Raw genomic sequence first — 27068 nt, 5'->3', positions numbered from 1 at the left:
CGTTTGCTCAAACCGGCGACCATGTTGCAAACTGCACCGGTTTAATCAAACGGCTCTCCGGAGCCCGTTTGATATTGAACGTACAGATCGGCGGCGTGGGCACGCCTAGCGTTTCAGCCGTGGCAGCCAATGTTTTCCGGAAGGCTGGGAGCGCCGGTTCATCGATTTCAGATCGTCCGCGTAATGCAAGTAATTATATTTATATTTCAATTGCGCTGATTTTCGATTATACTGCAACTAAAACTAACACCTTTTTTTTTTTTTTTTTAACGTAAACGCGCGACGTTGGTGAGCCGATATTTTTGACAGACCTTTAATACTTTGTCCATCTTTGTTGCCTCAATTTACTTATTCAGCTCGAATCTCTCTCGCAGAAGACGCGACCGCGTGAAAGAATGTACGTCTAGACTCCGTTTCACTTTAATTCAAGACGCAGCGAAGGTAGCACGCGTACACGCGGCTGCAAGAACATCGAGCATTGCGAGAGCACGCCCGCCGTTGCAGCACTAAAACTACGAGCTTGCGCTGAGTTCTTTCTTCGCTCGGGCGCAAGCCGAGCTTCTGGCAGCCCCGCCGCCATTTCCAAAGTTCGAGCGCGCGCGCGCGCGCGCGTTGGTTCTTCGGGACTACAAAAACGCATCTCCCTGGAATGCCTGGGGAGAGGGAGAGGGGCTGTCCCGGTGGTCCCAGCGCCTTGACCGCGCCTCCTCCCTCCTCTCTTGTCACCCCTGTCACGTGACCCACAGCAGCGCGCGAGCTACACGCTGATAAGCATCGAGATCCGGAAGGGCGCGCCTTGCAGCCGCTTTTTTCTTTGTCTGCTAGTTGTCAGTTGCTGCTCGAAGTTCGCTCGTCCTACCTGCTTCACTCTGTCGCCTTACCCTGCGGTCTTATTGGGATGTCTCTGGACAACGTATTGGATGTGCACCAAAGCTATCAGTGTTCGAAAAGACCCACGTGTATGTCGGCAACGAGCGATTCTTCAAAGAAGTCGCAAATTCTCGCGGTTTGGTTGGGTTCGGCAAATGACAGCTTGTGCGCCGCATCGTGTTGAAACTTCCAAGGAGCCGTTCCCTCTCGTTTGTGTTTGTGTGGTTGTCCTGCTTTGACCGTGTCGACAAATATCACGGATTACCTCTTTCAAGTCCGCTATTGTTATGGTAAGTGCACTGCAACCTACGTGTTGGCAACGATTGACCGTTCTTCTACGCGTACTCTTCTAAATTATCTAAAGAATTATGCAGCGCCTATTCGCGCGGCAGCCAGGAGAATAATTTCCCCGAAAGTCTACCTGTATAGTGTTCACAGATCGCTTGCACGTTTGTACTTGTCTACAGAAGAGGTAATAAACTTCGAGGAGAATTGAAAACAATCTTTTGTGTCGGTTTTCCTGTCCACTTACAAGCACCTACGCGAGTGCATTTGTTCTACGTGTTTTCTCCATGTTATGAATACGTTTATGAGTTTCGGGACGTCTTAAATATGTTTAAGATAACCAACCTCCCAGACGATGCCCATTTAGGGCTAGCGCATAATTTGCCATTTCGAAGGGCACGTTCTAACGTGTGTTCACGTGCCAAGTCGAACGGGTACTCGTACCATACGGCACCCGTATCAAACGGGCACCTGTATCAAACCGGTACCGTTTCGAACGGGTACCGTTTCCAAACGGGTACCCGTATCCCATAATCACGTTTGATCCAAACGGATCGACAGGTTTGATTCAAACGGGCGACCAGTTTGCCACCCGTTTGAATTTCAAATGGTTTTTTTCAGTAGGGCCCTACTGAAAAAAACCATTTGAAATTCAAACGGGTGGCAAACTGGTCGCCCGTTTGAATCAAACCTGTCGATCCGTTTGGATCAAACGTGATTATGGGATACGGGTACCGGTTTGGAAACGGTACCCGTTCGAAACGGTACCCGTTTGATACAGGTGCCCGTTTGATACGGGTGCCGTATGGTACGAGTACCCGTTCGACATGGCACGTGACCACACGTTTGAACGTGCCCTTCGAAATGGCAAATTATGCGCTAGCCCTAAATGGGTATCGTCTGGGAGCTTGGTTATCTTAAACATATTTAAGACGTCCCGAAACTCATAAACGTATTTATAACATGGAGAAAACACGTAGAACAAATGCACTCGCGTAGGTGCTTGTAAGTGGACAGGAAAACCGACACAAAAGATTGTTTTCAATTCTCCTCGAAGTTTATTACCTCTTCTGTAGACAAGTACAAACGTGCAAGCGATCTGTAAACACTATGCAGGTAGACTTTCGGGGAAATTATTCTCCTGGCTGCCGCGCGAATAGGCGCTGCATAATTCTTTAGATAATTTAGAAGAGTACGCGTAGAAGAACGGTCAATCGTTGCCAACACGTAGGTTGCAGTGCACTTACCATAACAATAGCGGACTTGAAAGAGGTAATCCGTGATATTTGTCGACACGGTCAAATCAGGACAACCACACAAACACAAACGAGAGGGAACGGCTCCTGGGAAGTTTCAACACGATGCGGCGCACAAGCTGTCATTTGCCGAACCCAACCAAACCGCGAGAATTTGCGACTTCTTGCGAACCCAACCAAACCGCGAGAGACATCCCAATAAGACCGCAGGGTTAGGCGACAGATTGAAGCAGGTAGGACGAGCGAACTTCGAGCAGCAACTGACAACAAGCAGACAAAGAAAAAAGCGGCTGCAAGGCGCGCCCTTCCGGATCTCGATGCTTATCAGCGTGTAGCTGGCGCGCTGCTGTGGGTCACGTGACAGGGGTGACAAGAGAGGAGGGAGGGGGCGAGGTCAAGGCGCTGGGACCACCGGGACAGCCCTTCTCCCTCTCCCCAGGCATTCGAAGGAGATGCTTTTTTGTAGTCCCGAAGAACAAATGCGCGCGCGCGCGCGCGCTCGAACTTTGGAAATAGCGGCGGGGCTGCCAGAAGCTCGGCTTGCGCCCGAGCGAAGAAAGAACTCAGCGCAAGCTCGTAGTTTGAGTGCTGCAACGGCGGGTGTGCTCTCGCGATGCTCGATGTTCTTGCAGCCGCGTGTACGCGTGCTACCTTCGCTGCGTCTTGAATTAAAGTGAAACGGAGTCTAGACGTACATTCTTTCACGCGGTCGCGTCTTCTGCGAGAGAGATTCGAGCTGAATAAGTAAATTGAAGCAACAAAGATGGACAAAGTATTAAAGGTCTGTCAAAAATATCGGCTCACCAACGTCGCGCGTTTACGTAAAACAAAAAAAAAAAGTGTTAGTTTTAGTTGCAGAATAATCGAAAATCAGCGCAATTGAAATATAAATATAATTACTTGCATTACGCGGACGATCTGAAATCGATGAACCGGCGCTCCCAGCCTTCCGGAAAACATTGGCTGCCACGGCTGAAACGCTAGGCGTGCCCACGCCGCCGATCTGTACGTTCAATATCAAACGGGCTCCGGAGAGCCGTTTGATTAAACCGGTGCAGTTTGCAACATGGTCGCCGGTTTGAGCAAACGTGCGACAACTTTGCCCAAACGAGTCGCCCATTTGCCCAGACGAGCGACCCGTTTGCCAAATAGGTGACCGTTATGGCTCATACGGGGGACCCCTTTGAGCCATACGGGCGACCCCTTTGACAAACTGGTGACCAGTATGGTTAAACGGTTACCGGTATGGACCCGTTTATTTTCATATGGGCGCCAAATGGTTTTTTTCAGTAGGGAGCTGAAGCAATTAATTTCGGTCTGTCCGGTTGCAAAGTGGCATCCGACGATCGCAACTGCAAGGACAATTAAATTGCAACGCGCGGAGAAGCATAGATAGATCAGTTTATTTAGCGGTCTCAATTTCCACTCAGTAGATCACACGTGTTTGAAGCACACCTGGTAAGCGGAAAAAAAAGCGTTCAGCCACTCGAACTACGTCGTAAGAGGTTACTGTTTATCCGTTACCAACTGCGTTGTCAGTTTCTTACCTAAATAGGTGATTAATAAAACGTGTGCAAACAACATGCTAGATTACCAGAGCAAGCACCAACCTCTGCAACATTACAAAAACAAAAAAAGTAACGGGAAAAATTAAAGTGCAAACATTTTCCGAGCTTTGCAGAAAAGATGGGGTCCCCATCACAGATGAAAATCAAAAGAAATTTGGAACAGTCGCTAACAACGGCGAAAGAAACAGAAGTTAGCCAGACGATACAAAGATAAAAATCACCCAGCAAAGACATCCTTCATCGACGACGATCGCGCGGAGCGTCGATGGGAGCATTGAAAATTAGCTGGTGGTGGTCGCCGTCCGTGTTCAGTCCACAACATACAAAGCGGAAGCAACACGACGGAACTATTTAAGAAAAACAAAATACATTCACTCTCTTTTGATTTTGAGCTGCACGTTACATGTTAGTTTGTTTGCTTTCGCGGCGTTGGTAGGAACTAAGCACCAAACGGAGGAAAGGAATAACGTAGTCCAACTCACACTGCCCGGGAAATAAGAGTCGCACGCTGCAATCTGCTATGTGCTAGCAGTGTGTAACCTTCTTATGCTTTCGCATTTCTTTTCCGAATGACTTTTGCAAGTTGTTTGTTTGCTCGCTTGACGAAGCAGTTCAAAGGTACATTCAAGTAATTGTTGCCGCACATGTCCAGGCAGTCATTGCACACCGAGGCTTTGGTATGAGTGTCGATTAGCGCCTCAAGTGCCCCTTCAGCTGAACTCTTGTTTGTTTCATTATTTCAGTGAAATGTGTGTCGAAGGCTAAGTGGCGAGCTGCGTCGTATGGCGGCGTCATTTTCGCATGTGAGTATTTCTTGTTCTTCAACAAAATGTCTTTCGAGAGGTTCCATCCCAGGCAGCACCGAGTTCTGGGCCAAAACTTGGCTTGCGTCTGGCAGTTTAGCGCATTAAAAAGCCCGAAGAAGCCAAAGTAGTGCCAAACCTGACCTCCCTTGGCAACAGTCTGGGTATCTTGGCCCTAATTCGCCAAACAAGTGCCAAACTTAGGCTTCGCTGCCGGGTCGTTCGGCTGTCGTCTGGCATCTTCGGGCCTAAATCGCCTAAAAAATGCCAGATTTAGGCTTACTGCCCGGTAGTTCGGCAGATCTTTGGCATTTTTGGGCCAAAATCGCCAAACTAATGCCAAAGTTAGGCTTCACTTTTTGATAGTTCGGCTATGACCTGGCACATTCGGGCCAAAATCGCCACAGATGTGCCAGAGTTAGGCTTACTACCTTGTAGTTTGGCAGAGCATTGGCATTTTTGGGCCAAAATCGCCGAACTAATGCCAAAGTTAGGCTTCACTTTTAGACAGTTCGGCTGTCACCTGGCACATTCGGGCCAAAATCCCCACAAATGTGCCAGAGTTAGGCTTACTACCTTGTAGTTTGGTTGAGATCTGGCATCTTTGGGCCCAAGTCGCCAAACGAGCGCCCAAGTTAGGCTTCGCTTCCCGATAGTTTGGCTGTGATCTGGCAGCTGCGGGCCAAAGTTGCCAAACAAGTGCCAGAACTAGGCTTACTGCCTTGGAGTTCGGCTGATGAGGTATTTGATGTACGCGGGTGGTCTTCATCTTAATTAAATAGAAATCAAGTTTTATTCGGCTGGCAACTTTATCTTATTTTGGGTGTCTCTTGATTTCTGCAGTCCAAAGGTTGGCTGAATGTTTTGACGCGGCTGGAGCAGGGTTTGCAAACGCAAATTGTGCCAGATGTTGCACTCGCGCGTAGGTACACAAGCCAATATCGGGACGCGCCGTGAGACTGGATCGACATTATGGCGCGTTCACACCGGCGATGCGATCTAGTCGCGCCATAACTGTCATCGCAAAAGCGACCATCGCGGGCAAAAAGTGACGGGTTTTAAGCAGTCGCTTGCTGACCCGACTTTTTACGATGCACTCTAGTCGCGGAGAGGCCGAGCCAACCAACGGCGTTCGAAGCGAGAGTTTTTGAGAAGCGACTCGCCAACGAAGGCGTTGGACTAGCTCATCGCGCACGCCAAATTGACCAACTAATTACTTTTATTTATTTATTTTTTTTGCGATGCGATTTAGTTGGATCGCGCGGCTGCTTACATCCCCGGTGTGAATCCGCCTTTACAGAAAGTGCTGCCATTGAGCTAACACTGCGCAAGACGGATGTACGCACGCTTCCACAAGAGATATCATTATTAGGCGGCGCATTGCAAAAGCGAGCGTGGCTCTGTGCGTGTCTTCCATTGTGATTGAGCACTGGCGAATCCTAGCGATAACAAAGAGCGGAAACGACCGGGGCTCCGTGGCGCAGCTCCCGCATCACACTTGGGGAATGAAAATAAAATCCCGTAAATTGTACTATTTTAGCGTGATGATACTTTTTAAACATTAAAAGTGGAGACACAAAAGAAACGATACAGACAGGACAATCCGAACTTTAAAGGGATACTACAACGAAGTTTCGGTGCTCATTTTTTTGGTCTATATGTGTTCAAAAGAGCAGTATCACATGGAACATACCAATATCTTGTTTAAAAAGTCTCGAAAAGTAATATTAAAACGAATTAAACGATTAGCAAAAAGCACCTGGTGGATGTCGCTAACGCCTCGTGAGTCGTTTGTAATTCTCGTCTAGGAACCTTGACAGCTAGTGACGGAGGTTGTCTCGTCTTCGGCCACGACGAGAGAAGGGGGGAAGGAGGAACTCCCCTCTTCCCGAAAATCCCTTTTGTGTGTCGCAGAAGTCGATATTGTCCCCCTAGAAGATTATAGAAGATTAACCCGTCACTCAAAATTTGTACAAAAGCAGCCGCTTCGGTGGCTGGAACGACTAGGCCATCCTCTCTACGTCAGCCTCGCCGTAGCTTTGCTCGTCTTGAGACGACCTACGTCACGATTGCGTTGGATGTCACGTGCTCTAAGCTGGGCCTTCTCCGAGCGCTTGCCAGAGTGGGCCGTTTATAACGAAAAATACAGCTCCAGGATCAAAATACAAACATGCGATTGTGATTAACGGATATTATGGATCATCTTCAACCTATTTTTGAACACGACGGGAATATTTCGAATTTCGTTGAAGTATCCCTTTAAAGGCCGCTGTACAAACGGCACGTTCTACAGCGAAGAACCTTCTGTCCCGAAGCTGGGGGACGGGGAGGGAAAGGGGCTTCGTTGGGTGGAAAGAGCGTCTAGAGAATGGGATTAGCCTCGGGGCGAGCCATCCTCTCGAGAGGGAGTGGGGACGGAACAAAGCTGCCGTGGGGGTTCCGGCTAAAAGGTGGAAGAAAGTTAAGCTTGTCAAACGGCGACCTCGGATCCGAGGACGGGCACGTTAGAGAATTTGAAAAAAGCTGCTTGATTAGCCGGACGACCCAGTGCGGTCTACTGGTTGTAGAAGGTGACTCGGATGAAGAAAACTCGTTTTGCTCGAAAACTCTGAAAGCATTCTGGACGTGAACTCTTGCCAGAAATAAAAATGACACAAGCATGAAAAACTACGAAGCCAACTAAGCTTTCTCCTATGATGGGAGAATGCGTGAGCATTACAGGCAGAGTTATGTTGGCGCAACTTGCAATAAAGAAAGAAAAAAAAAAGTTATGTTGGCGCAACGGATAGCGCGCTAGTTTCACGATCAAGAGGGCCTAGCTTCGAAACCGGGGAGGGGATGGTTTTTTTTCTCGTGTTCTTTTATTTATTTCGTTTATTTTTTTTGTTTGGTCACGTGACAAGAAAAATCACATGAACAGAATTTTTTTTTGGCCACGTCGCCAGAGATTTTTTTTCTTATTTCTCCTTTCCTTCAGCCTTTCTTTCTTTTTTTTTCCTTTTTTTCGGTTTACGCTTTCTATCGCAAAACTCTTTGCACCCATTTTGCGTTACATTGGCGTTAGCCAAATCATTTTATTTATGGCAGGGAATTCTGCCGTACGTACCTTATGTTACTATTACCAACTCTGGCTTGCTATTTCTGCTATCCAAAGGACTGGACTGTGCCCTTGCTCCACGGTACGTTCCAAAACGTGACTTCATAATTGAAATTGAAGAGAAACTCAGACATGTGCACGATGTCACAGGGGTAAATCTCGCGAGAAGCCGCGTTGTCAGTGTTTTGAACAATGCGCAACCGGCCGGGTCAAATTTAGATCAGCAAGAACGCATTGCTCTTAATGAGTTGAAGTCAGACAGCTGCATTATGATTTTAAAGGCCGACAAAGGAAAACGAACCGTTGTGCTTGATAGGGATGACTACATGAAGAAGATGTATGAAGTTATAAATGACAGTCGCTATTTCGTGAGGCTATCAAGAGATCCCGCTGCTAAGTCCGAAAGAGAGTTAGTTGACCACCTTCGAGAGCTGAAAAAGAAAGGACGCATCAGTGACGACCTATACCGTCGTCTCTTCTGCTTTGAATCCGCGACAGCCAAAATGTATGGACTCCCCAAAATTCACAAACCGGGTTGCCCCCTACTCCCGATTGTATATGTTATTGGTTCATCCACTTACAGCCTTTCCAAATATCTGGTTATGATTCTGAGCCCTCTTACGGGAAACATTAAGTTTAGCGTCCGGAATTCCCGTGACTTTGTTGAACTTATACGCGCTCAGACCCTGCTATCGCACGAGGCTATGGTATCCTTTGATGTGATTTATTATTTACGAATGTCCCCAACGCCCTGGCGGTTTATGTCGCCCGTGACCGGTTGATGGCAGACCAGTCGTTGTCCACTCGCACAACCCTCCTTGTTGATGACGTTACACTCCTTTTGCGTTTTTGTCTCAACCAGTGTAATTTTAGTTTTAATGGGGACATATATCATCAGGTCAGCGGATGCCCTATGGGGAGTCCAGTTTCCGCAACCGTCTCGAATCTCGTCTTGGAATATGTTGAGGAAAAGGTAATGTCTGGCATTGATTTCTCCGTGAAGTTTTACCGTCGCTATGTCGATGACACTTTTCTAATAGTTAACAGAGAGAACGTAACCGATTTTCACCGCAATTTGAATAGTGTCCACCCCTCAATTCAGTTCACCTGCGAACATGAAACCGATAGTACCTTGCCGTTTCTGTATGTACGTGTCCATAGAACTAGTGAATCTTTCTTTAAAGGGATACTTCAACGAAATTTGAAATATTCCCGTCGTGTTCAAAAATAGGTTGAATATGATCCACAATATCCGTAAATGACAATCGCACGTTTGTATTTTGAGCCTGGTGGCTGTATTTTTCGTTATAAACGGCCCACTCTGGCAAGCGCCTGGAGAAGGCCCAGCGGAGACCACGTGACATCCAACGCAATCGTGACGTAGGTCGTCTCAAGACGAGCAAAGCTACGGCGAGGCTGACGTCGAGAGGATGGCCTAGTCGTTCCAGCCACCGAATCGGCTGCTTTTGTACGAATTCTGAGTGACGGGTTAATCTTCTGTAATCCTGTAGGGGGACAATAGCGACTTCTGCGACACACAAAAGGCATTCTCGGGAAGAGGGGAGTTCCTCCTGCCCCTCTTCTCTCGTCGTGGCCGGAGACGAGACAACCTCCGTCACTAGCTGTCAAGGTTCCTAGACGGGCATTAGAAGCGAGGCGTTTACTACATCCACCAGGTGCTCTTTGCTAATCGTTTAATTCGTTTTAAAAATCCTTTTCGTGTCTTTTTAAAGAAAATATTGGTATGTTCGATGTGATGTTGCTTTTTTGAACACATATAGACCAAAAAATGAGCGCCGAAATTTCGTTGTAGTATCCCTTTAAGATGGAGATATCCGTATATGGTAAACCATGTGACAGACAAAACTTTCTTGACTACCACTCTCATCACCCTACTCAACACAAAAGCTCAGTTGTAAGATCGTTGCCTTCATCGTTCAGAAACAGTCCCATCTAACTCAACACTTAGCGATCAAGAACTTAGCCATGTGCGGGAGGCTTTGAAGAAACGTAACTACCCCGACCGGTTTATCAATCGCGTTAAGAAACAAATGTCCCGTCGGCGCCCGGATCGAGCCGAACGAACACGTGACGTCGTGTGCATCCCTTACGTTAAGGGGGTTTCGGAGGCATTGGTACGCGCCCGTAGGCCGTTGGGGGTACGGACTGTATACAATCCCTACAGAACAGAAAAAAGTCAAAGTACAGGCTAGCTGGTGGAAGTCAACCATTTCGTCGTTTACCCTGAGACTGGGTTTTTTTAGAAGAGCAGAAGTAACAGAAAAAACAGACAGGTTTACCCCGAGTTTGAGACCTGTCTGTTTTTTCTGTTACTACTGCTCTTCTAAAAAACAGACAGGTTTACCCTGAGTTTGAGACCTGTCTGTTTTTTCTGTTACTTCTGCTCTTCTAAAAAAAACCCAGTCTCAGGGTAAACGACGAAATGGTTGACCTACAGAACAATTGCCAATGTTATCTCCAAGCCAAAAGACCCGACCCCGCCCGAGGCAGAAAGGGTCGTGATCTACCAGGTGCAGTGCAAGGAATGTGACGCTTCCTACATTGGAGAGACGGAACGAAAAAGAAAAACAAGACTAAAAGAACACGCACGGGATGTCGCCAATTCCACGAACGCCACTCGCTTCAAGTCCGAACTCGTCGACCATGCATGGACGTCAGGACACCAATTTGACTTTAACAAGGCGAGGGATAAAAGGTGGGGACCGAGGAAGCTGCTGGAATCTTGGTTCATCCAGAACAACAAACGCGGAAGTGATTCATCGCTGGTAAACAAGAACCGTGGCCCCCTGCCGGACGTGTACACAAACTTTATCCATAAATAGCCGAACTCTTTTGTGCGACTCTCACTCGCTCTGCGCTCTACTGAAGATGCCTCCCGCATGGGAGGCGAAACGTTTAATTAAATTGTTATTTTTGTTATGTCAAGCCGTTTTTGTTATTACATTTATTATGTCTTCGCCCGGCTTCTGGAGTATTTTTGCGCTCCTAATTTCACCGGCACGACAGCCATGGGAGGCCACTGCGAGCGAGTGGGGACAGAAATAATTGAGGCCTATCGGATGGCGACAAGCCCGAAAAACATAACCACCCCGTCCATTTCGCTCTCAAGAAAGGAGATTATCTTTCTGAGGCCCTCAATGGAAGCCGAACGCTGACTGACTAGGCAAGGCGACAAGGTCACCGGCAGAAGCGGCCTTTCCTTTTATGCGTTGTTGATTCCCCTTCGACCTCGCCTTTTGCAAATCCTCCCCACCTGCTTTTGTGTCTTCGTGTGGCTGCCAGCGAGCGCGACAGCCGCTTTAAGCAAATCAAAAGGGTGAAGCGAAACGCGTGACCCAGCGTGACCTCTCTACGTAGAACGCGTAGGACAAAAACGTTTGGACGAAAATTTTTCACCTGACTTTCTCTGTCACGCTCATGGGATTCCTGGGGCTGTAGTTTTTGCCGTTTGCCTAATTATAGAAATAAGCGGGCCACGTAGGTCCGGTTTTCGAACTGCTCTTCAATGTTCTGTTGCTTTCGTGCATTGCAGACGCGGCTGTATTTTTTCGTCGTAAACGGTCGGAATACGTCCATGCCGATTTTTCGGTAACAGCCATTCTTTGCACCGGAGTTCGTGGAATACTTGTGATGTGTTTGTTGGACACGCTTCGACAAAACTGCTCTTCGCCGACGACGAGACGTCAGTCCTCCAATCCTCGAATGTGTTTGTGGGGTGCCTGAGTTGGATTATGCATCTATCAAGGATTACATGATATCGCTCTTTTATTAGTAAGTGCACTGCAAGCATGATTCTGATAGTCGTCCTGCTTTCCTCTTAATCTCCGCGGTTTTTGTGTGATGAGTTTTGCTTGGCATGAGGACAGTGTTAATTGTATTTTATAATTTGCTTTTCGTTTTACAGAGAAGTGTGGCCTTTGTAAATATGTTGAAAATACACTGTGTTCAATGATAGTTGTTTAATAAACTTCTGGGAGCGATCGAAAAAAATTTGTTTGTCCGTATAAGTGATTGGATATGCAACAAATGACATGCAACGTACACATACTTGCACGACGTTCGGCCAATACGAAGCAGACGCATCGTAGAGTTTTCGCACAATATTGCGCGAACGCTAGGCCGGGGCGAAACAGCTGTACGGCAATACATATCGGGTATCAAACGGTGGTGCAAAACTGGACAGTTCAGCGATATTGGAACCGACTTTCGGCCTGCACTGGCACGATACTGCAAAGTACTGCCGTGCTGCTTGGGAACGGAGGTGATGACATCTTACCATCGTGTTTCCAACGCTTATTTAATTTATTTCTCTTCTGGGATGCGTGAAAGAGCACTTCTGTGACACACCAGAGATATTCGAAACTTGGGCAGGCCTTTCGGCTTTCTTTGCCGGCACTTATTTGGCACTTCAGTGGGTAGCCAGAGAAAAGCCAAACTTCGGCATGCCCCGAATCAACAAACTAAGATTTGCTGCGGTAGTTATGGCTCAAGTCTGGCACTTACTTTGGCACAGCTGTGGCGGTCCAGAGAAAAGCCAAACTCGGCGAGGGCGAAATGCCAAAATTAGGCGTTGCTTTGGTAGTTATGGCTCAAGTAGGGCACACTTCGGCACTCCTGTGGCGTACCAGAGAAACGCCAAACTTTGGCGTGTCCGAAATACCCAAATTAGGCGTTGCTCTGGCAGTTCTCGCTGAATTATGGCACTAACTTTGGCGCTCCCCTGGTGGACCAGAGAAACGCCAAACCTTGGCATGTCCCAAATACCGAAATTAGGCGTTGCTCTGGCAGCTATGGCTGAAGTATGGCACCAACTTTGGCGCTCCTCTGGCGGACCAGAGAAACGCCAAACCTTGGCACGTCCCAAATACCGAAATAAGGCGTTGCTCTGGCAGCTATGGCTGAAGTATGGCACCAACTTTGGCGCTCCTCTGGCGGACCAGAGAAACGCCAAACCTTGGCACGTCCCAAATACCGAAATTAGGCGATGCTCTGGCAGCTATGGCTCAAGTATGGCACCAACTTTGGCGCTCCTCTGGCGGACCAGAGAAACGCCAAACCTTGGCACGTCCCAAATATCGAAATTAGGCGTTGCTCTGGCAGCTATGGCTGAAGTATGGCACCAACTTTGGCGCTCCTCTGGCGGACCAGAGAAACGCCAAACCTTGGCACATCCCAAATACCGAAATTAGGCGTTGCTCTGGCAGCTATGGCTGAAGTATGGCACCAACTTTGGCGCTCCTCTGGCGGACCAGAGAAACGCCAAACCTTGGCACGTCCCAAATACCGAAATTAGGCGTTGCTCTGGCAGCTATGGCTGAAGTATGGCACCAACTTTGGCGCTCCTCTGGCGGACCAGAGAAACGCCAAACCTTGGCACGTCCCAAATACCGAAATTAGGCGTTGCTCTGGCAGCTACGGCTGAAGTATGGTACCAACTTTGGCGCTCCTCTGGCGGACCAGAGAAACGCCAAACCTTGGCACGTCCCAAATACTGAAATTAGGCGTTGCTCTGGCAGCTATGGCTGAAGTATGGCACCAACTTTGGCGCTCCTCTGGCGGACCAGAGAAACGTCAAACCTTGGCACGTCCCAAATACTGAAATTAGGCGTTGCTCTGGCAGCTATGGCTGAAGTATGGCACCAACTTTGGCGCTCCTCTGGCGGACCAGAGAAACGCCAAACCTTGGCACGTCCCAAATGCCGAAATGAGGCCTTGCTCTGCCCGTTATGGCTGAAGTATGGCACCAACTTTGGCGCTCCTCTGGCGGACCAGAGAAACGCCAAACCTTGGCATGCCCCGAATTCCCAGATTAGGATTTACTATGGCAGTTATGGCTCAAGTCTGGCACCAACTTTGGCGCTCCTCTGGCGTACCCGAGAAAAGCCAAACTTTGGCATGTCCCAAATACCGAAATTAGCCGTTACTCTGGCAGCTACGGCTGAAGTATGGCACCAACTTTTGCGCTCCTCTGGCGGACCAGAGAAACGCCAAACCTTGGCATGCCCCGCATTCCCAGTTTAGGATTTACTATGGCAGTTATGGCTCAAGTATGGCACCAACTTTGGCACTCCTCTGGCGTACCAGAGAAGAGTCAAACTTTGGCATGCCCTAGGATCGCCCAACTAAGGCTATACTTAGGCACCGTACTTTGGCACTGATGAGTGCCATGGCGCAAAAACCTAACTGCGGCAAAGTTGGGCCCTTATGTTTGCCAGACCTTTGCCCAAGTTGGGCATTCCTCTGGCGTGCTACCTGGGATGCTTCTGGTTGCAGCTGGAGTTTGCACGCATGATGAGATATTTAGCAGGCTGCCCACCCGGCTACATAAAACTGAGTGTTGAGTTGTGCGTCTGGTCTTTCGTCTGTGAAGTTTTCCGCCATCTCCGTGGAGTTGTCATAATCGCCTGTTGAGGCGTGAGTGTTAATTTTGCACTTCCAGTTTACTTTGAAGTTACTTAATTACTCACGTTTGTTCAGTCTTCAGAAAGGGGAAGAAGCACTTTCCGCCACATCGCAAAAACTTGTTTTTGCAGTGGTATGCAGCACATGGCATGCCTGCTATCTCCAAGTATGCGCTGGTGTATGCCCAAAGGCGGCCAGTTGATCAACAAACGATGACCCAAGTCAGACGTGACCGCGTACTCAATTAAAATCCGAATATAACGTGCTTCCACTTTTCAATACATTTATTAAGTATCGAAAGGTATATATGAATATTGCCGATTAGAAACTCAATCGAAGACGAGAATAGGAGGTTATTGCAGAAGGCAGTGAAAAAAAAAAAAAAAAGCAAAATGTTGCAGACGGCTTTCCAGATTTCCGGGCATAGCGTAGCAGACGAACCGACGGTAGTAAGTGACGAAGGGAAGGAGAGAAAGTAAAAACTAAGCCAAACATGGCAAGGCAAAATGCACGATAGTTCGAACGACAACTAAACACAAAAAAAGGCAAACAAACAAACAAGCAAACAAGCAAGCAAGCAAGCAAGCACGCCCGCCCGCCCGCACGCACACAGATAAAAGCACGAGGAATAAAGAACGTGGCGGCGTAGCTTCGCCTCAAACATAAGACGTAAGTAGATTCTGAAAAATGGAAGGCAGTGCACGACTGTCCAACGGGTGCCGGCCTTTATCGTAGAAGGTGCGAAAGACGTCAGTTGTCCCGCTGCTGACAATTGCAATTTCTGCACCGTATATACCGCCAGCGAAATCATTTTATTAGCGCTACAACGATCTCCTCTTCTTTTTTTTTTTTTTTTTTTTTTTGCACGCGCGATAAGTTAGTTTTTTTGTTACTACGCTTTTATTAGTTTCAGTAACAGTGCCAAATTTGCGTGTGTAAAATCAACTTCCTCCAGAGCATACTGGAATCATAGTAACATACGTGGTTCGAAATTGTCTTTTGCTTCTTCAACCGGAGACGTTCTTAGGGTGATTGGCCGGCTCGCCAATTGGACGAAACGGTTTTAAAGCTATACATTCATAAGAAATTGAAATTTAAACAGCAAAACGAATTGATTGATAAGAACAGTAAAGTTGAAACGTAGCTATCTTCTGAAAAATTTTGTACACTGCCCTTTTTCAAGAAACGGGGAGAACGTACACTGGTGTTTTGCCTGGCTTACGTACGTTTTGAAAGAGTGTTTTCTTTGGGAGAGCCAGAAAATGGCACTCGGAAAGCTGTAACATCTTTCCTACGCAAACAGAACGTCCTTCACTCATGATGTGGCACCTATCTTTTCTTTTTTTTTTTAACATTCAAAGCAGTGAATGCCCGTGACAATTGTTTTTCATTGGTCAACTCGCACGGAGATAGGCAAAACCAATGTTTTGCGTGGAATGCGTCTGCTAGTGGAGACTCCGAGCTCGACAGGTGCGCTGCGATCACTTTCGCCCGCGCTCCGCGGGACTTGCCAGTATTGGCTTACATGGTATTTGGTACTAGCCGAAGTGGCAGTTATTGAGGTTGCAAACCAATGCAAGCAGTGAGCTGGTACCGCGCTCGGCGTACGTCGATTTGCGTTCACTTGACTTTTTTTGTTGCGGCGTTCCTGCTCGCTCCCCGTGCCAGCAAAATCGTAGAGTTTCGTTATTCGCTGTATCTGTTATGTAGCGACGAGAAGAAAAGGGTGCTTACTGTATTGCACATAAGTGTGGAGCAGTCCGAGACGACGTGAGAAATGGCGGTGCGGAGACGATAGCAGACGGCAGACTCACAACCCGGCGATACCGAAACCTTAACTTTGCGTTGACAGTCTCCTGCTTCCAGAGTGCACCTTAGCCGCGAGGTGCTCCGCGTTTAGGCATATTGCCCATTTCGCCTGCTCTGCACTGTTTCACATGAAGGCGACGCCCACAAGGCTACTGAGAATGCAGACTCGATATGCCCTAAGCGTGCCATATATGGTGGCGCCAAGCCGAAATAGCAAACTACAGAAAGTAAGGAAAAGGGCGAAGGAAGGTCGAGACATCTTTTGGCTATACATTTGCTCGTCTCCGTTCGCTTCTGTAAGGAAGATAATAGTGTAGAGTAGGGGTGTCGCGAACTTTTGTCGAACCGGATTTTTAGGTCGAACTTTCGGGGTTCGACTAAGTCAAACCGGTTCGACGAAGCTTCGAAACTTTTTACCAGATTCGACCGGTTCGACTTTGCGGACAGTGTGGCCAGACCTTGATCGACACATGTCTAGGTTTGGAGAATTTATTTTTATGCAAATGGTTATTTGATTTTATGAACAGTTGGAATTAAAAGAAACCACTTCTAATCACTAAAGACATTAATAACTTAATTTTGTTTGTACTGTATTAACTGAAATAACCAACCAGCGGTGCCCTTAATTCATCCATTAGCCATTACCATCCAATCCGAAGCCAACTGGCCAGCCTGTCGCGCATGCGCACACGAGTCGAACCTCAATACAAGGTTCGTCGAAATTTCCACGAAAAGTTCGAAAAAGTCGAACCAGGTCGAACTCGAACCTCGGCCGGTTCGCGACACCCCTAGTGTAGAGCACTTCGAGACCAACAGGTGTCTGGGAGTGGAGAGAATTGAGTTGCTTTCGTGGCAACAGTGGACTACGCATTGCTGACAGCTCTCTGTCCACCCAAATGTAGCGCAAGAAGTCGGGATCAGATATCAAAGTTATACCTACAAGAATCAAATATTATATGTAAATACGACTCAAATATTTTCAGTAAGAAAATAGCAACGAACGCAGCTTGCGAATACGTGGAAGTGACTATCGTCTTACGTGGACACCAAACAACAGTTTTTCGTTAAACCTTTGAAAGACAGACAAACAGCATTTTAGCATTTTAAGTGGATAACGTTTAGATCTTTAAACCTGAGGAAGAAACCACAAATAGAATCTCACAAATCTCGTTTCGATCGTTAGCGCAAAATTCGGGCAAATTCTAGGTTTTCGGTCAAGGTTAATATTTTTCTTGCTATGTGAAAACCACGTTTTATTTGTGTATTTGTCGCAGACAGACACATGCTGTGTTTTTGTTATTGCTTGTCTTCTGACTTTATGTTGGTGCATGGATATACGGGTGTTCATATTTGATTCCAGAAACTATGAAGATTTATTAGTAAAAGCTGTTCAACTAACTGTTCTTTAAAAAAGAAAAACAAAATACGTGGTCAAAAAGGCTTAGGGTATAGAAGTGCGAGAAAGTTCCTTTGATCAGACATACTTTGACTTTGGAGCCAGCACAAGGAACGCCGACGTTGTCCAAGCGGATTTTTCCGGCAGGAGTGCAGCTTACAAGAGCAAATGTTTCAGTCAAGCCGTAGAAGTTTACGAACGAGTTAACGCCAAAGAACTCGCATATCTCTGTTCCTAGAGATTCGGCGAGCGCCGTCCCTCCGACCATGATCTTCTTCAGACCCACTGCTGGATGGTTGTTCGTTCTCGCTTCGTTGACAATCCCCCGTAGCAGCTCAGAAGTGGCAAAAATCACGGATATCTGAGGAATAAGATGTGTATTTCACTATATATTTATACTGTCGGGCTGCAGCCTATTGAAATTTGTGTTACTTTTCTTTTTTGTGAATGCTGTATGCTATTTTAGAATGACCTAGCATAGACACGTCTCTCTGACATAAACCACGACCAAACGTTTTGCCCAGCAGAATGTGTTCAATAAAATTTGAAAGAAACGTAAGAATATAGAGACTTTTATGTAATATAGATATTTTTATGAAAGGCTCCAATATTTTAGAGCGCAGCTCTTAGGGGCCCGTTTCCAGCCTGAGCGGTGTCGGCGTCGGCGTAACCGGGGGGGGGGGGGGGGGTCACGTAACCCCCAAGGTCATGTGACCCCCCCGAGGTCACGTGACCCCCCCCCTCCCCCGAGATCACGTGACCCCCCCCCCCCCCCGGGGTCACGTGACTACCCGCAGGTGACGTGACCCCCCTCAGTACATTTCCCTACTCCTCCTCAAGAGCTGAAAGGCTCCAATATTTTTGGTTTTACTAATGAAAGAGATATCTTTATGCGGTATTGTTGCGACCATTGGTGGGGCTTGAAGTGATTTACTGGAAAACCCGCAGCAATCTAGTTTCGCGGGCAAAATATATATGTCCTATTTTTTTTTTCTTTTGGTGTGGGGGGAGGCGTTAGGGGAGGGTTACCCTCACGAGGGTTATGAGGGTTACCCTCACGAGGATCAACAAGGGTACCATCACGAGGGTCACGAGGGTTACCGTCACGGGAGTCACGAGGGTTACCCTCACGAGCATCATGAGGATTACCCTCGCTTGGGTTACGAGAGTTAACCTCAAAAGGGGCACAAGGGTTACTCTCACGAAGTGACGAGGGTAACCTTCGTGACGTAAGACATGATGTCACGTGTAACGTCATTACAGAACGTGCGTGACGTATGACGTCACATGTTTCTTATTGGCGGAAATTTAGTATGAATATTGACAATCTTAGATGCGTGTAACGTCGCGTGACGTCACGCGCATCTAAAATTGCCAATATTCCCGCTAAGCATAGCGGAAAATATTTTCCGCTAAATTTGGCGGAAGAAAGTTTCCGCTAAGTTTACTCGAGTGACGCCACGTGTGACGTCACGAGGGTGAAATGTTCCGGCTAATTAAAAAAAAACAAATTCCCTGCTAAATTTAGCTGGGAAGGAAGAGGGGGGCATACCCTCCCCTCCGTACATCCCCTTCTCCTATGCAAGAGCTGCGCTCTAATTCGGCGTTAGAGAAAATTGTAAACGTCTTAAATTTTTTGCTTAGTCCTTTGCTTTCAACTTCCGAGACAATACCGGTGTGAGTGCCATGGATTTTCCAGTTTCCGTTTCTCCCCCTTCCCAGCAGTGTCAAATGTGCTTGGCCTAGGTTGTCTTACTTGATGTGTAGAGAGGTTCTCCAAGAAATCTTTGCACGATATGGAATGCTCCGTAACAATCAGCCTTACTCCCAGGCACACCCATATGGTGTCGATCACAAACCCGGAGACATGAGTGAAAGGATTCCAAGCAAGCATGACGTCATCTGCAGCTAAGACCCCTGAAGCCCTGTAACATGGCATAAAGCAAGTCAAAAAAACTTTGTAAGAGGTACGCAGGTTAAATAATCTCTGCTCATATAATAAAAATATATATTACATTGACTAATACAAGTGAAGGGCAGGGTCGTTTTTTAAGAAAAGGGCTACTTAAAAAAAAATGCAAGTTAGCTAATAGCAAAACACACGAAAAATTATATGTCTGGCTAATTTGAGGTGTGACACTGATCGGCCAGCATCACGCATCTGTCTTCCGCCAGGATAACTCGGTCAGCGTAGACAATTTTTGATAAAAAATAAGTACACGCTTCACACACCGCAGCCTCGTTATTTTGCATGCCTGAATAGGGATCTTCCTTCCGCTAAAAGTAGGACCGACGTCTCTCGGTCTGTCATATCGCTTCATCTGATGCCCATTCAACTGTCCTCTCTTGGGACAGAACCATCGGATTTGTCATTTCAGGTTATCAACAGACGGAGGCACTTTAAGTCTAGGTGCCCCAATGGCCGACTTCGGTGTGTATTCCACTCGTGTATTGAACTACTGAAAACTACATTTGAAAAATATCAGTGTGCAGCTCATTTTTCTCTAATAACATTCATTCTACTAATGGTCCGATTGTTTATTGGTATATGAGTGAAGTTATGTGTTAGTGGTGAGCTAGGTAGACTCAACTGCTAAAACTGCGTGCACCCTTTTTTACCCTGCAGTTTAATGACCGATTCAAGTGAATGTCCAATTTAACTGTTCAACCCTATTGATAATAGTACTTCAGCCCTGATGCGTTACGGGACCCTCTCAACGCTTCAAATCCCTTCATCCTTTTGAACCCCCTAGCCCTATAAACCACTTCTGCCCGTCAGACTTTCAAACCCCTTGCGCCCGTCAGAACCTTCATTCTTTCAGATCCACTCATCCCTTAAAATCTTTAGCCGCCCAAATGACTGTGAGGAATTGACATAAAATATAGTTTGAAACATCATTGCAAAGAATGATACTATAGCAGAACGTCGTGCACCTCAACCGGAATTGGCTATACGCACGACGCGGAGAGCTGATGCCATTTTGCCTATTGGTCACCCTTTTCGGAGGCGCGTGTATTACATGGGCGCGTGTGAAGCCCCCCTGGCCCCGCCCCCTCCCTCCCCCCTCCCCTCTTTCCGTTTCTATTGCCTGGGATGGACAGTCTGTGGATGGCTCATAAAAAAATATTAATTCAGCTGGCCACCCATATGCGCCGTTTCCCGGCGCCTCGCCGGCGGCCGAATATTCGCTGTCTCCCATTGCACCTCCACAAAGGGAGTCCCATACCAAGTCGTACAGCGACAAGACTTCGACGTTTGTTCGTTACTGTGGCAATCATAAAAAAAAAAACGTTCGTTAATACAACCGAATGTTTGACAAAAAAAGTATACCCGCCGCCTACCGGATTCGATCCTGGGTCCGCATAGTGTAAATCGATTATCTTACCAAAAGACCACGTTAGAGCTGTAGCACACTGTTTTTAAATTTGTTTTATACGAGACCCAACAATTTTGGCGTCGTGCGTATAGCTATTTCTAGTCAAGGTGCGCGACATCGTGGGTATAGACTTACTCCATTGGAAGTGATTTTCAGACATTGAGCTTTACATGCAAGTTGTAGCTTAAAAAGACGATAAGGAGCAACGCAATCGCTGAAACCCGGAGGCAACCAGCTGTAGACGAAAACGCTCAAACCGCATTAAGACTACCGAATTATTTATTGCAAAAAATATCTTTAAGGTACTCAAATTCCGCTGGGTAAATTTCTGAGACGTGGGGTAGTTCAACTAATAAAACCGACCAGGTGGATCGCACGGACCATTCACACTGTAAATAGCAAGTTTAGCGAAAACCACGAACACGCAACAACATCCGCCGCCGTCTCAAAATCCTGAGCACAATCACGGTTTCGTCCCCGGCGTCTTTTTCGCTCGCTTCGGAAACCCGACGGATGAAGAGGCGCAAGAAACACGCCACTGAGAGACCTTCATGATCCACACACCAAGCTGCTCTATAAGATATGTACCCACGCATGGGACGGGAAGCCGTTTTTCAGTTCGTTGCTATGCATTTAGTTTGCTCTCGTTGACGAAAAAAAAAAACAGAGCGAAAAGCTTCTGACAAATGCTGTATTTCGACTGACGAAAATCAGGTTATCTACAAACAAATACCAAAATGACTCCCCTCCCATTTTCCCCACACACTATATTTCCCTCGCGAGCAAGAACTTGGTGAAGAAAAACAGTGCAAGGGGTGCAAACATAGGAAAGCTGAAGGGGAGAGTAGCGGCCTTGTGTCCACAACAGCTTTTCTCGTGCGTGCTCTTTTCATCTTCGCTGATGCCGCGCCACGCCCGCGACGGCAAGGGACGGGGGAACGCCTCCTAAATTTCCGAAACTCGTCGTGGCCGCCTGAAGCTCTGCTGCTTTTCCTACGGGGGCGACTGACCAGCGGAGCTTCGCCCCGATGGTTATGGGTGACTGCGAACAGCCTTAAATAGGCCCATCGCACGGTTGCGGTTGGGAGCGTTTGGCAGCGTACGGTAGCGTCGCATTGCGAAACGGCCATCAGGCGCCAGGTCATCCCTGCTTCGTTTGAGGCGTGGCATCCAGTTTAAGAAGCAGCTTGCCGCGCCGCATGCAAAGCGCGGGTGTATGTCCTGGTTGCTTGTGATCGCGGCGCGTCCGGGCGCTCTCGGTCACAGCTAGGTCTAGGGGCGTTTAGCCTCTCCGTTATTTGTTGCGCTAAATTTATCGGGAAATGTTCATTTGTCTGTAGGCCCCGTGACGTCAAGATACATAACATAAATTTTCCCGTTAAACTTAGTAGGAAAACTGAATTGGTGCATAGGTCACATGTCGTACATTTTTTCCGTCAAATTTAGCGGGAAAACTGAATTGGTGCATACGTCACGTGATGTAAATATTTCCGCTAAATATAGCGGGGAAACGGAATTCGTATACGCTACCGCCGCGGCGAACAAACTCGTATCAGCTCTCGCTATAAAAACAGTTTTTAGCCAGCCACATACATTCAAGCACGGTAGCAGGAGACGTAAGCTTTGTGGGAGATTTCCACGGCTTTTGGGAGGCCCGTGGTTCCGGACGTGTACAGCATCACGACGACCTCCTCCGCTGTGTCAGCAGGCACTTGTGGCTTCAGACTAGCCTCCGAGTAGTCTTGGAACTCGAGCACATCAATGAAACCGGGTGCGCTTCCAACAGAAAACAGCGTCTGCAAAGACCAAAAGAGACCACTCGGTTGCCGCTTGGATTCTTGAGTGCAGCCTCTGCGATTAGGAATCAATGTTGTACATATCCCTTCAGACGAGACAATCTATGTAAAATTATTTAATAATTTCCTTTTTTTTTGGCGAAGTGTATGTAGTAAAATTTTCTACCCGCCGCTTCCTAAGATTGTGTATTTGTCTATAGATGAATCCTGAAACGTTTTGTACTGCTTCACATAAGTTCTTGATTGTACATCACACACAATATAAAATTAAACCTTGAGGCTGACGAAAAACTCAACGAACGAGCTTTTCAAGCTCAAGAAGTTTGAGTTGCACGAAAATAATAACGAATATATTGCCGCGTACATAAAGGAGAATGAACGCTTCTCCGTGCATCTATAAGTTTCGTTTTTATTCTTACCGCAAACGAAAGAGATAAGGAGGCCATATTGACCTTGCGTAGTCAGCTTCCCCCTAGCTAACTCCCGAAACTTCTAGGTTGAATCTTTGAGATGACTGGTTTAGGACATAAAGAGCCGAGCGTGGTAATTGGCGATTGATTCACTGATTCACTCTCACAATAGCCAGCTGTGACGCCGACGCACTGTCTTTCGCCGCTGCTCCCGTCAACGCTCGATGCTGCTGTCAGAGCTCGCGGCTGCTTCCTTGACATGTGTTCTTTATTTATTTTTCTCTGGCACTAATTCGCCGATTAAAGCTTCATTTTCGGTTCATTATTCATTGTATTGTCGCCTTTATCTGTATCGATATAAACAACTTTCTTTTGATCAACCGGAGTTCAGAAAAATAAAGTTCATAGCTACTGGTGGACTGGTTATTCGTATATTCAGTTTAAATGACGCGACGACGCGAATTGCACAATGGAGTAATCAAAGCAAGCTCGAATGCAATGACTATATTTTTTTATTTAGTTTCTCTTGTTTGAAATTGTGAAGAATCGCTCAGTTTCTCTTCAGCTAGAGTAATCATACTAAGCGCATTCTCGACATGCCTACACTACCGCGTTGTGCATACTTGTGAATTATTAAGGTAAAGACTCTGTACCATATTACATACATTATAGATGAAATGTAAGAAACAAACGAGCAAAAATAACATAACTTCACGCATGTTCTCATATTTTATAGAAATAAATATAAATTGAAGAAATCTTGATACATTATTTCTATAATTCACTCCACGTTATCTTATTCAGTACCTAGGAGATTTTGAATAGTGTCAGCCTCCATGCCCTGGCGAAAATTGCCGCGATTATTTTATTACCAGTACGTTTCCTTGATCCGCCAGCGAGCGAAAAGCATAGGGATATTAAAAAATATGATTCTCATTCTTATTAGATTTACGTCTGGCCCAAGCGAATGTCGTCTTCCAGGGACGTTTGCACAGTCGAGAGCCTAAATTATCTGTAAAAACGTATTCTAACTCAAATGAATACAGAAACAATGGAGTGTGTTGCCTTCGTTTCCGCTTACAACTTCAAGGTACCGGACCGAACCCGAGCTCGGAGAAACTGTGGCTGGCCTGCTGATATGAGCATATATTTTATTTATTTATTTATTTATTTATTTATTTATTTATTTATTTATTTATTCATTCATTCATTTATGTCTTTATTTATTTATTCATTTATTTATTCATTTGTTCATTTATTTCTGTATTTATTTATTTCAGTACCCTCAGGGAAAATTGGGCGGTATCGCGATACAAATGTATCGCGATAGTATTTCACAAATACATTTTGTATCTGTATTTCTGTATCGCGATACATTTTTTCACCTGTATCTGTATTCCTGTATCCGAATACATTTCGAATGTTTCTTTGTATCGCGATACAATCAGGATGAAATGTATTTCGTTACATCTCTTGAGAAGTGCTACCCGCCCCCCCCCCCCCCCCCCCCCCCCCCCCGCCACTTCCCCCAAAAAGAAAAATACAGGCCCGAACGTTTTTTTTTTTTTTTTTTTATTTCTGATGGCACCAGAGGTAAGGAGATGCTGGGGCATTGTTACTGGGCTGACCAACGTTCCTTCCGATTCTCCACACTATTTTTTTTATGCGCCCTCTTCTCTCTTCTGAGAAGTGTTGCGTAGTCGGGGACTCGAACCAGGTGGCGTGCCAGGAGTGGAGTCGGAGCATCTTCTGCCTCAGGTCCTTGGGTAGGGATTTCGGGAGCCATTCTATGCTGGCATCCAATGTCCCCTGCTAACCGTCTCTCTTGCCTTAGCGTACACAGTACACCCAGCCGGCAAAGCTGAGTCACATTCCGTTGCAACACGAGCCTGGCGGTGGTTGACTTCAAATAGTAGGATGACTCACGCACTGAAGTTCAACCCATATCCGAATGCATCTGCGGCTGCGCCCGAAATATTGCACGACTCAAGGGTACGTCATCAGTCGACGTGAACGTGACTCGCTGCTCTGGTGATCCGAAACCAAGGAAGGACGTAGACATGGCTTCGCTCTGCCGAACCAGACTTCGTACACTTGTGACTCGTCCAGAGCGCACTGTTTCTTGGAGAGCTCGTACCTGTGACGGCAATATCAGGTCGTAATCATCGAGGTCTCTGTTTGGATGACGCTAGGCGAAACTTGAGGACTGCAATCCATGCGTTGGTGGAAGAGGGTCAGCAGGAAAGACCCTCAAAACAGGGATGCCACCGTATCGTTTTTTGAACCGCAACTTAAGGTAAAACATGTGTTCCAGGATGCTTCAAGTGGTTCACTCTTCGCGAAAATTCCAATTGACACTGCCAGCACGATCTTCAACGAGGTCACCTACAATGAAAGCACAGGGTGTCACAAACGAAAATTAACAGTTTTTTTTTACCGCAAAAATAAACTTGGCATCGCTGAACGCTCCTTCTCCGTCCAAAAATAGTGCTAGATGTCACAACCAGATGCCAAAGTTTTAGCCCGATCCGATACCTTATTCAAAAGTCATAAGTGATTTTCTGAAACGTTCACTGGGAAAATGGCGGCCGACGGAGTTCTCGAATACATGGGGCTCTATGGCGCCACAAACCACTTATAAGTTATAACTTTTGAATGAGGTATCGGATCGCACTGAAATTTTGGCATCTGGTTGTGACCTCTAGCGCTACCTTTGGGCGGAGAATGAGCGTTCAGCGATGTCTAGTTTATTTTTGCGGTAAACAAATACCTGTATTTTTTGTGACACCCTGTATGTATTCTCCTTTCATACAACAGTGTAGGTAAAGTTTCATGTTCAAGGTCGCACCCGCAGATAAAGAATAGCAGTTCATTCCACTGTGACGTCATGTGATCAGTGTTGACAAGCGCGTCCTTATTGGAGAGGGGCGTGGTGACGTTTTGATGTTATTTAGAGTGACATAGAATGTGTTTAGAGGCTGAAATCGTTTCGCATAACTCGTCAGAAAGACAGGATATCAGGGAAGGGACCGCGGTCTATCTTTGATGGAGCTTTTTTTTTAGCCTATTGAAGACTCCTTGTCGTCCGAAACCACTGCCTTCACTGCAAAGTGCCAAGCCTACACACAGTAATTTCCGGATGAAAAACTTCCAATTCAAACTTCAAGCTTCATTTCAGTTAGCGCCTCAAACAAGTTTGAAAAATGTTTTGCAGTATCAAAATTTCTGTACCTGTATTTCTACTCTCTCTCAAATGTATTAGTGTATTTGTATTTCCAAAGACTTTCTGCCTCTATTTAAATAGTATCTCCGATACGTATCGCGATACATTTTTACAGATATATTTTAGTATCAGTATTTTATCTACTATTTTAATGTACCCCAAACTTGTGTTTCCAAATACATTTTTTGTATTTCTGCCCAACCCTGCCTGTGGCCAACTAGGACATTATAGAGGCGAAGTGCAAGATACAGTACAAACTTCAGTGAAAACAAAATCAGATGCAAACAATATATAACATGAGTGCTCAACGTATTATATACAAGCTGTTTGGTTATCGCAGTTTTCAACAAATCAGGTGACCCTATATACATTTTAAGTGCGGAAAGGTGCTTCCACACGGAAGACGTTCTGGGTTTGAAGGAGTCAATGTAGGCGTTGGTACGACGCCGATGAAATCCTACTTTGGATTGTTGGTCATGGCGAGCAGAGATATGCGGGGAGGAAGAAGTAACTTTTTTTTGAGTTGTGTTAGTGTAGTAATTTTGTGAAAAAAGATACAGACGAGAAACGTTGCGACACAAAGACACAAGAGGCAGGGACAAGTTAGTTTTCATAAACGAGGCACTCGCTTTACGGTCAAGGTAATTTATGACCGAAGAAAGCTGTTTTGGCTTTAGCGATAAGTATCGAATAGGTGTTTGCTGAACAGCGATAAGATACCCAATGTTTGTCACGGTTAGATTTGCTTGGCTGTT

The 27068-nt window shown here is 46.4% G+C and overlaps 1 protein-coding gene across 1 annotated transcript in view; it reads right to left on the bottom strand.

Annotated features, from left to right (window-relative positions):
* Positions 1-27068, bottom strand: part of LOC115326026 (luciferin 4-monooxygenase) — a 112443-nt gene that overhangs the window by 20400 nt on the left and 64975 nt on the right. The window contains 3 exon segments of the mRNA XM_042291635.1: positions 17596-17868; positions 19264-19432; positions 22478-22782. Coding sequence (XP_042147569.1) covers positions 17596-17868; positions 19264-19432; positions 22478-22782 — 747 coding nt within the window.

The sequence above is a fragment of the Ixodes scapularis genome, unplaced genomic scaffold, assembly GCF_016920785.2.
Source record: "Ixodes scapularis isolate PalLabHiFi unplaced genomic scaffold, ASM1692078v2 PGA_scaffold2__306_contigs__length_199485367, whole genome shotgun sequence".
Classification (NCBI taxonomy): Eukaryota; Metazoa; Arthropoda; class Arachnida; order Ixodida; family Ixodidae; genus Ixodes; species Ixodes scapularis.
This window is presented reverse-complemented; position numbering and strand designations above follow the sequence as displayed.